At 41.0% G+C, this 16,995-nt stretch overlaps 1 protein-coding gene across 3 annotated transcripts; it reads right to left on the bottom strand.

Moving 5' to 3' along the window:
* Window positions 1-3,995: 3,995 nt before the first annotated feature.
* LOC123986297 (P2Y purinoceptor 14) lies at window positions 3,996-11,287 on the bottom strand. 3 transcript variants are annotated; one of them, XM_046074495.1, is made up of 2 exons: window positions 11,243-11,287; window positions 3,996-5,234 (listed from the first exon to the last, which is right to left on the bottom strand). In XM_046074495.1, exon 2 carries the CDS (start codon window positions 5,230-5,232, stop codon window positions 4,189-4,191), a length of 1,044 nt encoding a protein of 347 aa, XP_045930451.1. In that variant the 5' UTR covers window positions 5,233-5,234; window positions 11,243-11,287; the 3' UTR covers window positions 3,996-4,188. The 3 variants fall into 3 exon arrangements, with proteins under 3 accessions (XP_045930451.1, XP_045930450.1, XP_045930452.1); XM_046074494.1 differs by lacking the exon at window positions 11,243-11,287 and adding an exon at window positions 9,996-10,104; XM_046074496.1 differs by lacking the exon at window positions 11,243-11,287 and adding an exon at window positions 9,258-9,296.
* Between the last annotated feature and the right edge of the window lie 5,708 nt (window positions 11,288-16,995).

Here is a 16,995-nt window from a genome sequence, read left to right as displayed (position 1 = left end):
CAGGGAGAGACTCAGAGGACAGGGAGAGACTCAGAGGAGAGGTGGAGAGACAGAGGACAGGGAGAGACAGAGGACAGGTAGAGACAGAAGACAGGTAGAGACTCAGAGGACAGGGAGAGACAGAGGACAGGTAGAGACTCGGAGGACAGGTAGAGACAGAGCTGCACTTTCTAACCTCATGCCCCAAATATAAAACACTAAGACAAAAATACTTTGCAAACATTTCCCAAATATACCCCGAATTCAAATTCATATCAGACTCACAGAAACTCCCCTATTTACTGGGAGAAATGCCCAAATGTCAAATAATATGTCTCCTCATGCCATGAAGTGAGGACAACCAGTGGAGCCACAGACTGATAAATAATTGGACAAATATTTTGATTGTTTGATATTGTAGTAATTGTTTTGTTTTTACCTTTGACACTGATTTCTTTTTATTTATTATTATTATTATTATTATTTTTTGTCTATTAATACACACACACACACATGTTTACGGTATTATCTATTTATTTTATTTTAATGTTTAATATATTATTATATTAACACACACATTACTGTTTCATTTATTTATTTTATTTAAAATTTTAATATATTTAAATTTCTTTTAACACACACACACACAAACACACGCTTTAATTACTTTACGCTTTAATTAGTTGTTTAATGAAATGTATGGGGTTGATTGTTCATGTAGTTTGTATGATGCTTTGGCAACATTGTTGTTACACATTCATGCTAATAAAGCTAATTTGAATTGAATTGGTGTTTCTGCGTTGCTCTGCGTCATTAAACCACCCTTATGCTGCACAATTATGTGCAGTAGACACTGGTGCCAACAGGAAGCAGCGCTGTTTTAGTATTTCACTGAACCAAAACTGTTTTCACTGCTGTCCATTCAAAGCTGCGGGGTGGCTTCATCCAGTGATATACTGTCTACGGTCCGACGGCTGCAGCTGCTTTTCTCCGGCTGCACAAAGTAGGCAGCACCTTTGTGACGACAGAACTTTACCCTCGTTGGTTCAGATCAGTTATCTGGATGCAGCGTAGCCTATTAACTAAATGGCCACTGTTTTCTAGTTTTCAATTCCAACCAGAAAGTTTACAAAACAGTTAAAACTTTATTACAGACTCAGGGTTTAAATCTTACCCACAGCAATACATAATTACATGCCCACAAACACACCTGCACACACACGTTCATTCTTAGTTTAGTTCAGCAGTGTTATTGTAAAAGAAGTTCAGTATTTTCACGAATTCTAAAGTCTGATTCTTAATAAAATGAATAAATAAGACATGTTATCTGCAGGTTTTCCATGTGTGGCCTTTCCCCTCGACACATTAACCCATTGCTCTAGGTGTTTTCAGAAGACATTACTTTATTTCACGTGTGTCAAAACTGAACTTGTGCTTCCAACAAGAAATGGTAACTAACAAATGAAAATGCAATGAGAAAACATGCAATGCAATGAAAAAGGGATGTGTATTGTCCAAAAAAAGTAATTTAATCAACAAAAAAAACAAGCTACTGATTGCTGCACTATATGCATAATTATATGTTTATCTTTTAAATTGTCATCTGCAACCTGAATTTTGAATCTTATTCTATAAATAAAGAACGTAACACCATAAATTGCTGCAGGAAATTAAGTCTTTAATGCTCGTGGAGGACCACCAGTCCCCTTAATCATTTATTTCAGCATAGAATATTTTTTCAAAATAGTCTTAAAGGAGGAGGAGTTGGCCCTTCTGTGTTGAGCCATGCGTTTGTGTAGTGGTTGTTTAGCTCCCCCAATGTGCTGATGTCTCATTTATAAAACTGTGCTTAGAAACCTCACTAAAAGTGTCCGTGCGCCCAAAAGCCAAAAATCTGTAAGTCTGCACATCTGTAAGTAATGTTCCCTTTATAAATCACAATCAATTTGAGATATGTCGCATGTGAGGGAGCTCCATGGCCAACCCTTCAAACGCCCTCAGCTGCCTATAAACGCTCAGTGAAGCTCATTAATATTAATGCGTCCTGACTGCAGGAAGAAAAGGAGGCAGACTCTGAATCTAACTCAGTGGCTCTGAAGTTCCTTTTGGTGAAGCTGAAGCTGTTTGGTGGGTAAAAAAGGAACTTTCACGCAACGCTTGTGCCCCGGAGGAAAGGGGCCCCGGAGCTCCGCCCCTTTATAACCGATCTACAGGAAGGGGCCTCCCTCTGAGCGGTGACGCTGGCGCTCAGCGTTTGGCTCGATAAGGAAACGAACATGTGAGAACAATATGAAACTCTGCTCTCGTATTTGCTCGACTGACGCACTGAAAACGGCATCAATTTAAATATAATTTGTCTCCTGTTCACCTGATTTATCAGAAGAATTTTCAGTGCATGCGAGTATTAATTAATATGATTCCTGATTAAACTGTTCAACATATTTGAGGCGTTCTTTTGCACAAACAGTTTGTGTTTATGATCCTAAATCGGGTTCTTTTTGTGGCCACAAATTATGAAAATTATGTTTTTTTAACGCATCGTTTAGAAATGAGACCCCAGGTCTGTGCTTTCCTCGCTGCATTGGACAGCATACACTAGATTGCTTCTCCTGTGTTTGGGTGTGCTGTCTCAGGATTTAGTTGCACACGGTGATCCCGACCACAGGAAGGCAGTGTGCACACATGGTTTGGTCTGTCTGGGTTTATTTTGGAAACACCGCCTCCACGTGGAATAAAACACCAACAACACACAGTTCTGTCTCCTGAGAAGTACACCAGCTAACACTTCTGTTGTCTCACTGCACAAATGTTTGGGTGGTGTATTCACACCTGAGTTCATTTCCCCCCTTCCTTTGAGCAGGTGTGAATACAGCAGTCGCACTCAGGTGTGGACCAAACAACTGTACTGAGACCCGGCTGAAGAGGCCCGAAATCACCCGCTACTCACTATATAGTGGACTAAATTGTGGGCTCGCCATTTTGTAGTGCTGTCTGAATGTATAGTGAGAATTATTACAGCCCATATAGTCATTTGAAAAGTAGTTTGCAAACTTTTTGGAGTTAACAGGCTCCCATAGTCAGTGCAGCTCTTTAATTACTTCTTCATATTAAAGACAGATCTGTAGACGCTGTGTCCCGAGGCAGAATGTGACAGGGTCAGATATTTATCATGTAGTTAGATGAAATGGTCAAACGTGACATTAGTGACAGCACTACACAGAGCAGTACGCAGTAATAATTCCTGATGTAATCTGGATGTTTGAACATAGTCTCTCGCTATGAATTCAAACTTTTTATCTGATCCGTCTCCTGCACAGTTTCACTGTCAGCATTCCAGAGTTTCTGTCCAATGAATGGATGACCTTCAGCACACGTGGTTTTGTTTACAGAATCTGGTTCACTTGCAAAAAGGGCATAGTGAAAGTGAACCAAAGCAAGTGAACTATAGTGGACCTGGTCTGACTGCACCCTTAATGTGTCATTTTATTTGACCCAGTCCAAACAGAAGCGTCAGACACTGGAGTTACATCTGTCCTCAGTTCAGATTATTCGTCCAGGTTTTTCTGCGGTTGGAGGTAAAGTTTGCGTCTCTGTGAAACACCCTCAGTTCAAATGCGTAAATGTTAAGATCACTTGAAGCGCCCACGACACAGAGATCAGAGCGACTCATGTGACCTCAGAGCCGCAAAACCAAATCAGCTGAATTTACCAAAACAGTCACTGATGTCACAGGTTTGTTGGTCAGTCATCAGAGTCCAATTTCACTTCCGTATCAGCACTTCCTATACTTTTCTTTCTGTCTTACCTTTTCTTTCTCCCTTTCTGTCTTTTCCTTTGGGTCTTCAATGATAAATTAACAAAACTGAAACCACGTGAATCCCACATATTAAATGCATATCATTTTATAATATAAACTGATATTTATTAACAATTATACACACAGCATTCTGCATTTATATACATTTCTGTAAATGGAAATTGCTACATTGCTGATGCAAAACAATAAAAAAATTTAAATTAACTCTGTAAGTCAAAATATAGATTAAATTATTTACTTCCAGAAAAACATTTAAAGGTGATGCATTCGGTGCCAACATTTTTTATTTTTTCATTATTCCTAAAATAATCACACATGACACTACAGTCTGGTTAAGGCAAGGTGTCCTCTGTCCTGTCCTCCCTCCTTGCCTCCTGTCCTTGTCTCCTCTCCTAAATGTTGGTCAGACTCTGGGCGGTGGTCAGGGATCTCCTCCCCTCTCTTCCTGACAGTTTCTTCAGCAGCGACTCCCTGAAGGTTCGGCACATCAGGAAGTAGATGATGGGGTCGAGGCAGACGTTGAGCGCCGACAGGAAGAGCGTCCCCTCCTTCACCTGGAACAGCACGAAGCGGGTTTCCTGGCTGAAGCCCGACGCCGGCATCTGGCTCAGGGTGTACGGCACACGGCAGACGTGGTACGGCACGAAGCAGATGAAGAACACCGCCAGGATGCTGAAAATGCTACGGTTTGACTTACGGCAGGCGTTGCTGTTGTTGCGGCGCACACGGCGGTAGGACTGGTAAATCCGGCAGGCGATGGAGGCGTAGCAGAAGGCAAGGACCAGCAGGGTCACCCAGAACAGGCTTACGCTGAAGAAGGTGGACACCCGGTGCCACTGCATGCCCAGCGGCGTCTTCAGCTGCATGCAATGACGTGAGTTCTCCTCATTGGCCGGATGGCTGGTCAGCAGGGCGTTGGGAAGCACACAGAGGAGGAGGAGGAGGCTCCAGATGAGGAGCGCCAAGACTCGGGCGAAGCTGACGTTCTGCAGTAGGTGCAGCAAGGACACCCCTCCCCACCTGGACCTGCAGGAGGAGGAGGGGGAGGGGGAGGTGTGTCGGACAATCTTGAAGTAGCGCTCGAGGCTGATGAGGCCCATGAAAAGGATCCCCACGTACATGGACGAGTAGAAGAGCACGGCGGTGTAGCGGCACATGATGACGTGAACGCGCCAGCCACCCAGGCCCAGCTGAGCTGCCAGCCTGAAGGGGAAGGTGACCAACATGAGGAGGTCAGCCACCACCATGTTCTTCAGGTAGACCACCAGACCCGAGTCACTGGGCACTCTGAAGAAGATCCAGGCGGCCAGGCCGTTCAGGCACAAACCCACAATGCAGATCACCAAATAGAGCGGCGGGAGGACGTGGAGGGTGAAGAAGTTGCTGAAGTCTGTTTGGTTGGGGGTGGGGAGGCCGGTGGAGTTGAGGTGATCCATCCCTGGAAAAACACAAACAACCCAGTTTGAACATAATGATAATGAACAGTTCTTTGCAGATCCTTTATCTCAATGTATCCAATGAAAAAAAAAGATCTATGAAAAGTGTGTTGTGACGTGAAACTACTTCAAAAACACACAGATATGTTTTATTGGCTTAAGATTCTCACCAGACTGAACTGTTGGCTGAACCCTGACTGGCTTATGGATTTCCTTATCTTGAAACATTTTATAGCTCAATGATTACTGAGATTTCTTAATCTATTTTGTCTTATGGGCTTTAAAAGAAAAAACGGTGTCATCAGCGTAAAGGAAGACACTGTACGGGAGAGCCAGGGTTGTAACGTGGGACAAAAGTAACACAGCAATTTTCTCCATAGCCCGTACTACTAAACTACGCCAGCACGTACTGAACACAGTACTTAACGCAACCGTGAAACATTGAGTGGATCCGTTAAACCTTCACACAATTATACAGAAGAAGCAGTTTCCAATCAAGGAAAGTAAATTCACTCAAGCTGTATTTTCTTTTAATGACAACTAAGTACATTTACTCAAGTACTGTACCTGGACAACCCCGCCTTTTGCCCGATGTCAGCTGGGATTGGCTCCAGCCCCCCGTGACCCTGTACGTAGGATAAGTGGTTGACGATGGATGGATGGATGTACTTGGACAATTTAGAGGTACTTGTACTTGAGTAGTTTATTTTCACGCAACCTTCTACTTGTACTCCACCATATCTCAGAAGGAGATATTGTACTTTTTACTTCACTACATCTGACAGCTTCAGTTACTTTACAAATAAAAAGATTTTCACACACAAAACCTATGAAGAGTTTAAAATATGATGTTTTGTTTTATAAATTAAACTACCCAACATTTTATCCAACTGAAACGATTAGTTAATCAAGAAAAATTTATTGGCTGTAACTATTTTGATGATGGTTTGTTACTGAGTAGTCCCAAACGCTTATCCAACAGGTTTGATTTTCTTTAAAATGACCATTTCAGCCTCACAGAGCTGTAGATTCTTGTTCTCACAATAACTCCCTTTACATGTAAATATCAACAAAGGAGACACAAAGCAGTTTCCGGCAGCACTGCTCTGCTGAAACTCCCACAAAAGCCTTTTATGTTCATGGACCAAACGCACGGCGCTCTGTTTACATGTGCCCAAACAAAACGCGTCTTGAATTCCTGCTTGTCCTGCTGTTCACACACGCTTCCCTCCAAACACTGATTCATCCCAGGCCAACACACACTCAGGGTCCTCCTTCATCCACGCTTATAAAAACAGGACATTTAAAGTTGGCGGTGACAGGGGAGGACGCCACCAAGCTGCCTTTTGTTTTCCTGATTCATTTATTTTTAGTCCCTGACCTGACCCATGGCCTGCACTACGAAGGGAGTTCAACCTACTCAGAGTTAACTCAGGGTTGACAAACTCCTACGCCTACACTGGAGTTAAACGGTACTACGATAAGATGTTGGTTAGTTAACCCGGTGTTAACTCAATTGGAGTTGGTGCGCGTCCACATAAAAGGAGCGTGTTTGGCCGTGCAGGGAGAGTTTTTCGCAACGGCACATGCTCCGTATTTCCCCCAGAGGAATGCACGTTGATTGTGTCGGGATATGAGTTTAAAGACACGTTAAAGGCTAAATCTAACACCGTGGCGGCCGACAAAACCAGGGAGGCTTGTTGGCATCGCATGGAGTAAATTTGTAGCCTAATAATCTTCATTTAGGCTATGTGTAATATTGTTAAGATGTAAAGGTACAAGTGCACAGGATGTCCATTGTAATAAAGAGGCCAGTTAAAAACTTGAATATGTTCTCTGACATTGTATTCATATATTTATGAGAGAAACTCTCTGAAAAATAGTTTTGTTTTTTTCAAGGAACCACATCGCTTCACTTTGCACACGTCTGCTGTGTATTATGCATGCACTGTAAAGCTATATTAAACTTTGCAATCAGATTTAGCAGTGAGGAAACACTCCTGAGTTTAGACCACTATCACTGACATGCACCTTAGAGACTTTGCCGTGGATTGGACGTTTTTTAAGAAGAAAACACCAGAGTGATTTAGATTTTTTGTGACTTTAATTACAGGGAGTTTTCTGATTTTTGTTCTCGGAAATTTGACACGTTCATCTAGGATTGTTTTTCTTTGTTTATTAACCCTGGCTCCATATTTTTGGACACGTACAGTCAATCTAAATATGTGAAAAAAAGATAATGACCTTTAATAAACCATCCCCTTAATTAATTAAGATCTCCTCCCTAAAATCACAGCTCGGCTGCAGGGCTCGCTGTACGAACGTGATGCTCTTGTGTTCAGAACTTCATTGCAGCTGCAGTGGAACAAGTCAGGATGAAATCTAAAAGTATTTTATGAAGTGCATGTATGAATAGCCTGCTTCTCATCATTAAGGTGGTAGGAGTACAGATGTGGTGTGTAGTCCTTGTATAAAGGTTAACGTAGAGTTAACCACGAACAAAACCTGCTCGGAGCAGTTTAGAGAGGTTAACCGGGAAGTTTCACCTGAAGTTACCTGGATAAGCCAGTTACCCCGCTTCGTAGTACAGGCCACAGGTCTCAAACTTGTGACTTCTGTTGTTGCCAGTCCTAATCCTGTCACATTTACTCCAAGTGGTTATAGCAAAAGGTAAACCCCGAACAACCTGACACACCTTTAAACGTGAAAGGGACCTTAAGGCTTCACCTGTGCTCATCTGACAGTTAATACCAGGTAAACATCTTCCTGTTTCAGGACTACAGGGTCTTAGTAAAAATAAAAAAGAAGAAGTCCTCTGGCTTCCTGTGTTTATGTTGAACACATTATTTTACATGAAACAGCTGTGGCACTTCCAGTCAAACGACTTTCAGATCATAACAGACAGAAATCCCTCCCTGCTCGGTGTGTCCGAACAACATGACTGAAATGAAACAGCTGTAGTTTATAACGCCGCAATCAGATTACCAGTTTCCAACACACACGCACACACACGTGCAGCTAAAAGACAGATTCCTCTCTGGATGCAGTGGCTGGCAAAGGGCTTATATTAAGGCGCCAACGCCAAACTGTAATTACCAAGGTTTTGAGTCCCATTGGAAATGCAGTGGTGGACATGAAATAAGTACATTTACTAAAGTACTTAAATACAAACTAGAGGTGTTTATCCATGAGGATTTTCTTTTAATGCTACTTTCTTCTTTTACTCCATCTCAGAGGGAGATATTGTACTTTTTACTTCACTACATTTATCTGACAGCTTCAGTTACTTTACAAAGTCAGATGTTTACACTTTAAACATGTGGAGAGTATAAAAAAGTATGTTCTGTTAGAAATGAATCTTTATACACGCACAACTGAAACCATTAGAAATTTAATTGGTAACTATTTTGATAATCGTTTAAGTCATTTTTTTCGTGTAAAAACATTTTATTCCAGCTTCACACATATATGAAGATTAGCTGCTTTTCCTTTTGATTATTTTAATGTATTTTTAATAATTTAGAGGTTTAGACTGACAGAACAAGCATCGTGAAGGCGTCACTTTGGGCAACTGTGACAACATTTCTCAATATTGTAGTAGTATAAACGATCCATTAATGCAGAAAATAGTCAGCGGATTAATCTATAATGAAAATAATCCATAATTGCAGTCTGATACAAAACAATTTAACCTCAACCAACAACAGTAAATTCCTGCTTTTACATGAATGCATGAGTAATAATAATAAATATTTTAAGTACTGATTATACTTTTACTTTAGTAACATTAACAATGCAGGAGGACTTGTAACAGAGTATTTTTACAGTGAGGTGTTAGTACTTTTACTTAAGTAAAGAATCTGAGTACTTCATCCACCACTGCGGGGATCTTTGTTGCATTTTCTCTCTCACCTCATTTGCTGTCATCTCTCTACAGTCATCTTAGAAAGGAATTAAACACCCGTAACCGTAAATCTTTCTGACGAGTCTCTCCTACACAGAACTATGTCGAAGTTGACTAATACTTTTGCATTAGACGATGACAGATGGAGGAGATGCTGATCAGCTGCAGAAAAGCGACTATTTCCTCTTTTTCGGCCCTCTATGAATGACCCGGCTGGCACAGGAAGCGTTGCAATGATCATGAAGCGCTATCACTGTTCAGAGGAAGCGGACTTGTAAAGATTGTGTGCAAGATTAGAACATTTACAAGAGTTATTTGTTAACCAAAACTGTCCCTGTCCAGCTCTCCATGTCACACCCGACCATTCAAACAAATTCTCTGTAAACATGTTTAGTTGTTGCCAGTCAGCACTGTGGTTCAGTGAGCTCAGAGGGTTACCGCATTTAAACGGACATCATCATCAGTAAGTGTGAATGTGCAGGAGCTTCTGTGATTCTGTCCGTTCTTTATCTGTTTCATTAGGGGTACCACAAGGGTAAAACCTCGGGTCACCGCTTTTTGATTTATACGTGCTGCTGCTCGGCAACATTCAACAGTTCAACAGTCAATAAAGGCATTAAATACCCAAAACCTGGACAACATCTTCCTGCACCAGAGCCACAAAACAAATGTGCAGAGAAGTGTAGATGAGTTGGACACAGACGTAGCTAAAGGTTGACTTGCACAAATACCAACTCTTAAATCAACTTATTTATTTGATAACATGAAGCTAAAGCAGCCTTTTGTTGTTGCATAACTGTTTTTTTTTAATCTAATAAAAGAACCTGAGTGAAGTACGTAGACTCAGTCGGTGTATTACCTGCAGTAGACAGCGGCCAACGTGTCCCCAGTTTGGAGAAGCAGCAAGTTGTACCAGCATGGAAACTAAGCAAGGTGCTGTGGACAGGGTCAGCGGCAAAATCTAATTTAGCTGCCTAACAGAAGGCACATAGAAAAAAATCTATATCAGTTCAAACAAAGACTATATTTAGAATATTTTCAGCCATTTCATAATTTGATTAATCATACAACTTCAATATTCGTACAGACAAGCAACTTGAATAAAGGAAATAGGAAATTCTAAATATAGCGTACATGTGATCTTTTTTTTTTTTTTAGGTGGTTAAAACACGCTCACAGCAGTGCTTTGCATAGCTTCTGTGCCGATACAACTCTCAGCTTCTTTAAACTGGGGACACGCTGACCCCCAGCTACTGCAGGTAATACACCGACTGTGTATAAGTACCTCATCCAGCCCCACTTAAAGAAACGATCCCTTTAGTGACAGATTGTTGTTAGTTTTATAAAAATACAATAGAATATGTAGTCATTTTACAAGATAAGGAGGTGAAATAAATGTAAAACAGAGCGTACAGGTGAAAGGAAAATAACAATGCAATCAAAAGAAGTCATTTGCATTGAAGATAAGATACTGTTTGGAAATATGGTAAGTATTATTTCCATGCTTGTAAGTAACACACAAGCATGGAATCTATTTATAACATATGATGACAGTTTCTTTAGAAGAATAAATAAACCACATCAGAACATCATCAGGATGTTTGACATGATGTGAGTGTACATTCACTACAAACATTTGTGCCTCGGCAGGACGCTCTGCGAACAAAGTGTTTTTTCTTGTTAACTGATACACAATTCAGGTCAAAGTAACAAAAAAAAACCACCGCAGCCTTTCACACATTATTTATATATTAATTTAACCGTTAAAATATAAATTTACTTACTGGCATTTGATAAAAGACATTTGTATTTTGATCAATCAATTAATCGTTTCAGTGATTTTTCAAGCAGAAAAAATCTAAACATTTCAGGTTGCAGCTTCTGAAGAGGGAGGATTTGATGCTTTACTTTCTTATTGATTGAATATCTTTAGCTTTGGGACAGTTGCTTGGTTAAAGATGTCCCCTCCAGCCCTTAAAAACTGTGATGCAAATTATTATTATTATTGTATTTTTTTTTTACATTTTAAAGACTAAAACATTAATTGACAAAATAATCAGCAAGTTATTTGTCTCTCTATCTAATGTTGAAATTGAGTGTACTCACCGTACAAACAGTCTGATGCTCAGTCAGGTTCCCATGCAGACGTTGCCTTCACTTGTAACGCTGTGTGATGTGAAAGTCATGTGAAGTTTGGTTCAGAGCAGAGAGTTTGAGCAAATCAGATTTTGTGAAGGAGTTCCACTTCCTCTCTCTCTCTCTCTCTTTCTGACTGTCCCTCCCTCTCTCATCCACATGCAGACTCTCTCTCTCTCTCTCTGCAGTCATGCCAGCAGCTCTGTGAGGCTGTGCAGTGAGCTTCATGCTAACATCAGCGCCCTGCAATGCTCTCAGTGACTGACAGTGCTCTAGTTATGTAATTTAATTATAAAAGAAATGTAACTCTAACCGCACAGTTACTTATGAAAATGTTCACGATCACATCGGGGGTTACATGTGAATGTTTTCTGTAAAAAACTCGGCTGTGTGTTGAATAATATTCATTTTGTTGCTTTGCATGTTTTTGATGTGCACGCTGTCTTCCTATGCCGTTTAGTGAAGTTTGAAGCTGTTCTGGTGCTTCTGATTTGGTTGTCATGTTTGAATTTGCAGCACCGCCCGTCAAGCTGTCTTTTGAATATAGTTAATAGTTAAAAAATTTATAAGAAATGTAGATAAGTAATCAAAAAGTGTAATAAGTTGCTTTGATAAGTAATTGACACTACCAGTGTTTCCCACAGGACTTTAAGAGACTATGGTGGGGGGGCCGGGAGCAGGACCCCCCCGGAAGAACATTTTGTATATTTAAAAGTTTAAATGCATTAATTTGGTGCAAAATTAAGAGGCTGTCTATGAAGACCTTTGCACTCTTGTAAACAATGCTGTGCTCTAATAAACTATTTGATCATAAAGCCATTGTAGAGCTATAAATGGTGATGATACTGTGAGTACTGAATCTTTTTCCAAAAACCATAAATCAAAGTAATTTCCCGAACATTTTATTGTTGTTATTGTTGTTGTATTTTTTTGTCATTTTAAAGGACACACAAAGCGTGCACTCCAAATGTAGGCGCGGCTAGCTTAATCTCCTTCTCACAGACGAGAGACAGAAACAGGCCGTTAACGTTTATTTGTATAGCATTTCAACAACAAGGCAACTCAAAGTGCTTACATTAAACATAAAAGCAACACAGGGACATTGAAAAAAATACACATTAAAATATATGAAACAGAAAATAAAAACAGGATTTAAAAATAATAATAATAATAATAATAAACAGGGTAAAACAGGACAGTAAAAGTTACAGTGCAGTGTACAATCAAGTTTAAAAGAGAACGTTACGGTAGTTACCTAAAAAAAAAGTGGTCGAAAGTCTCGAGTCGAATGCCGAAGTGTGCGAGCTCACAGTAGCGCGAAGCAGAGGCTGAAAACACAACGTTAGAGGTCTGAAATTAATTAATTAATTAACTAATTATGAGGTGTGTAAAAATATTTTCGGTTCATTTTGAAACTAAGGCGGAGCAAATGAGAACATGGCGGGAAGTTGCAGCTTGTCGTAAAACAGTAAAGTTACATTTAGTTTTGTGTGAAAACCGTTCACTGAGCTACATCTCTCGTCTAACACAACACGCGGTAATGCTAGGCTAACGTTCATTGCTTGGTTGCTGCTAGCTAAATAACTTTGCAACTCAGAATTAAATCTCACCTGATGTTTTTAATCCAACGACTCTCGGCCCTTTTATCACGTCATCCACACACGGAAGTTCTTTGACGTTAGCTTCAGTAACGTTAGCTTCAGTCATTGAGAGAAAAAGTTACGATGTCACATACGCTACTTTTGGGTTTGTGGTCTTTGTATTTATGTATTTTCACAGTCTTATACCTCAACAGTTTTACATCAAACTGCAACTTTCTTGACTTTTAAATGTACATTTTAAATTGACCATCATCGTGTGTGTAATTCAGAGAACAATTCAAACGGGATCTAAACAATATTTGTCTCTTGCCGTTGACTACCATACATATTCTTTCCGAAGTAAGGTGGTCCACCGGAAGGGGGGGGACTTCGGCTCTCTATTACATTTCCAAAGTAACCTTCCCAACAAGCTGATGTTGAACAGATATAATGTTTTCTTAGTTTAGTTGATAGCATGCTAACATTTGCTAAATAAACCAAAGTGTTGGACATTATTAACATGTTGACATGATGATGGCGCTACATGAAAAATCATCCAATAGTCGTTGAGACATTTCACAGAATAACTATTAAATCTGACTGAGGAGAATCTCTCTGCACCCTCAGAGCTTTATTCATAGTTTTCTCAAAGCTCTAGGTGTATTTTTTATATAACAGATTAATTATATTGTTGGATACAGCACGACCCCACAGATCACCTGCAAACAGTCACAACTCACCCAAAACATTTAACTCATGCTTCATCATCTTGTATAAAGTCCTCTGAAGTTCCTTTGGCACTGTATAAACAACTGTTCAGACGTTTGGTCAGGATGGCAGAGAACCGCGTCCACATTTCAGCCCATTTTTTCGTTGACACTCAATCTTTATTGTACGTTTTTGTACACCATCACAGATGCTTGAGACACAATGACCACAACCTGTAATTCGTGTACCAACACCCTGAACCAGTGCTGCTAAAGCACATTTCCTGCTCAACACTCAGACTGCAGCTCTAACCACGCTTTCCTTTAACAAGGTTTAACATTACACAATGCACTCACATACTTCCATGGAAATTTACTGGATTTTTATTGGTTTAAATTTACTGTCTTACACCACCAGTAAATGAAAAACATGTTTGTTTAACTCTTTAGTAATACATAAATACATCAGTACAAATGACGTGTACCCTAACACTCTGACACACTACATTTACATTTACTCATTTGGCAGACGCATTGATCCAAAGCGACTTACATTTAAAGAACAACATACAAGCAATAATGTAAGAGACCTATGAGCAACAATAGATACTAGTAATAGCAGCAATAAATAGTAGTTAGAGCTATTAGCACGTACGGCATCAATGGGATAAATTATAGGTGAAGACGTGAGATGTAATCAGTACAAGAGAGTGGTAAGGAGATGGAAGAAGAGCGCAGGATGTTAGAGGTTAGGGGTTAGAGGTGTTATAAGAGGAAGTGTTCGTAAGAATAGTTGGGTTTTTAAGAGCTTCTTGAAGTTAGAGAGGGACACTCTGACAAGTTCGTTTCACCATCGTGGTGTCACAGATAAGAACAGCCAGTCCTGAGGCTACTTCCACACTGCCGTCCACACCAGCGTTTTACTTTAAGTAACACCGGAGCTCTGTGGCGGCGGAAAACAGACCGGCGACATGCACAGTACAAGTGTTTAAATAAAAACACCAACTAAAATGGGGCGGCTGTGGCTCAGGAGGTAGAGTGGGTTGACCGTTAATCGGAAGGTCGGCGGTTCAATCCCTGGCTCCCCCTGGTTGCGTGTCGAAGTGTCCTTGGGCTATTCCGCCAGTGTATGAGTGAATGTTTCCGTTGGAGCAATCAGGCTCTGTGTGTGACTGGTGAATGCAGATGTAGTGTGAAAGGCACTATACAAGTACGGAGCATTTACATTTAAAAATCTGTCAGCAGCAGTGTGTTTCTGCTTTGCTTGACTGATAAAAGTCAATCAGGAAGCCGAGCGTCTGCGTTATTGTTTTTAAAGTCCTCCGTTTTCACCTCTCTGCACTAACAACCTGCTGTGGAGTTTAAAGCCCCTGATATACCTACTATACGTGTGTGCGCACGCCAGATGGCTGCCACGTGTATCCTGCGTTCCTTTGGAGCGTAGGTTCTGCACGTCCCCAGAAATTAGTGCTGCCCACATTAACATGGGGGCAGTATGTCGATCTGACCGGCAGGTCAGCGGTAAACTCCTGTTCCACACACCAGCCCAGGTGGTGGCAATATGCCGTTGGTTTGCCTACCGCCATTAAACGCAAAGAAGAAGGAGGTCAGCAGCAGACTTAACAAAGGAGATTTATGGCGAGATGTTTAGAATAAAACTCCTGGAGCTAGTCCGCAATTACCGAGATCGTTATAATGTGTCATTAAAATCACAACCTCCTCGAGTGTCGCTGTGTTTGGTTTGTTTACAATGTGCAAATTTGGAGGTTGTCAAGGAAGATAATCCGGTGTTGGCGAGGGATGATCCGGTCCTGGTCTGCCCCCTAGCGGATTCACGTTTAATCCTCCAGGTACATGCAAAGTACGCAAGCAAGTATGTGAACAATGCCTTTTGCGTCGCCGACACCTGCCTATGCATTATTAAGAAGCAAGTATATCGGGAGCTTAAAACCGAAACGGCAGCATTTTCAAACTTCTCTGTTTAAGGTGTTCGGATTTGCTGTTTAGGAGTGTGGATGTAACCGGGTGCTTTGTGTGAAGGGATGGCAGAGCCAGGCGGCGTTAGTTGGAGGAGCGCAGTGGCCCAGAAGGAACGTAAACTTGTATGTGTGCAGTATTAGGGACTTAAATTAGATTCGGGAGAACATGGGGAGCCAGTGGAAGTCGCTGAGTAATGTTGATCAAAAACCAGACGCACTGCTGCGTTCTGAAACATTTGCAGGGATTTCACCGCACAAGCTGGAAGACTCTCTAGGAGGGCATTGCAATAGTCGAGGCGAGAGGTAACCATGGCCTGTACCAGAAGCTGGGTGTCGTACTGACTGAGGTAGGGCCTGCAGAGCTACACTAAAGACCGACCCTCATTGGATGTCCTGTTGCTCCTGCCGTCACATATTTGAATCACACCTGATGTTTTCTCTTGCGATGCAACGGGGAGGGGGGAATGTTCTTGCGTGCTGCAGCCACCACTTGATTATCACAAGCTGTGCAGCATCCATTGCAGCAAGCAGAGACATATTTGGTGTTGGGACTGAGATGATCAAACACAGATACACAAACACACAAAAGTCTTAAATTTCATATTCCAAAAATGAGGCTTAAAAGTATAAAATTTAATTTACAAAGTATTAAATTTTGTTTACCCAGGTCTTTTTTCATGTCCTTTCGTAGGATTAAATTAATGCTGTAACGTCCTGAGTAAATACTTTGTGTGTGTGAGACTTCATAGTATAGTCCTACTCCATGTGACTATGATGTTACGTAAATCTCTGGTGCTTATCAGTCGGTTGTCAGGTAAGACATGTGTTATGAGACGAGGACGGTGGACTGTATCTATGTGTCTGCATTGCACCGCTGTTGTAGAGTAAAGTTATGTGAATGGAAACATCAAGCAAAAGCAAAATTGTCACATTTTATCTTATCAAAGTACAAACACACCCCAAAAAGCTTTAGTGTGTTAAATATTAATGTTTTATAATAAAATGTTTTATTAAAGTCACGTAACTATAAACCAATGACCAAAATAGTCATATGTTCGGTCACTGTGTAACCAATTATAGTGAAAATAAATTATGGACAATGCCCATTTGTTTCTTCTAAACTGAACGTTGATTTTAAGCCAACATGGAAGTGAAGTCCTTACATAACATTTATCAATTTATAATGGAGGGATGTAGGGGTCGAGATTGGAGGGGTCGAGAATGGAGGGATGTAGGGGTCGAGAATGGAGGGGTCGAGAATGGAGGGATGTAGGGGTCGAGAATGGAGGGGTCGAGAATGGAGGGAATGGAGGGATGTAGGGGTCGAGAATGAAGGGGTCGAGAATGGAGGGGTCCAGAATGGAGGGGTCGAGAATGGAGGGAATGAATGGATGTAGGGGTCGAGAATGAAGGGGTCGAGAATGGAGGGATGTAGGGGTCGAGAATGGAGGGGTCGA

The sequence above is a fragment of the Micropterus dolomieu genome, linkage group LG17, assembly GCF_021292245.1.
Source record: "Micropterus dolomieu isolate WLL.071019.BEF.003 ecotype Adirondacks linkage group LG17, ASM2129224v1, whole genome shotgun sequence".
NCBI classification, from domain to species: domain Eukaryota; kingdom Metazoa; phylum Chordata; class Actinopteri; order Centrarchiformes; family Centrarchidae; genus Micropterus; species Micropterus dolomieu.
The sequence above is the reverse complement of the archived record's forward strand: the minus strand, read 5'-3'. Positions and strand labels throughout refer to the sequence as shown.

Excerpts from the sequence above, each read along its gene's own strand:
- LOC123986297 (XM_046074495.1), bottom strand. The coding sequence starts at position 5,232 with ATGGATCACCTCAACTCCACCGGCCTCCCCACCCCCAACCAAACAGAC.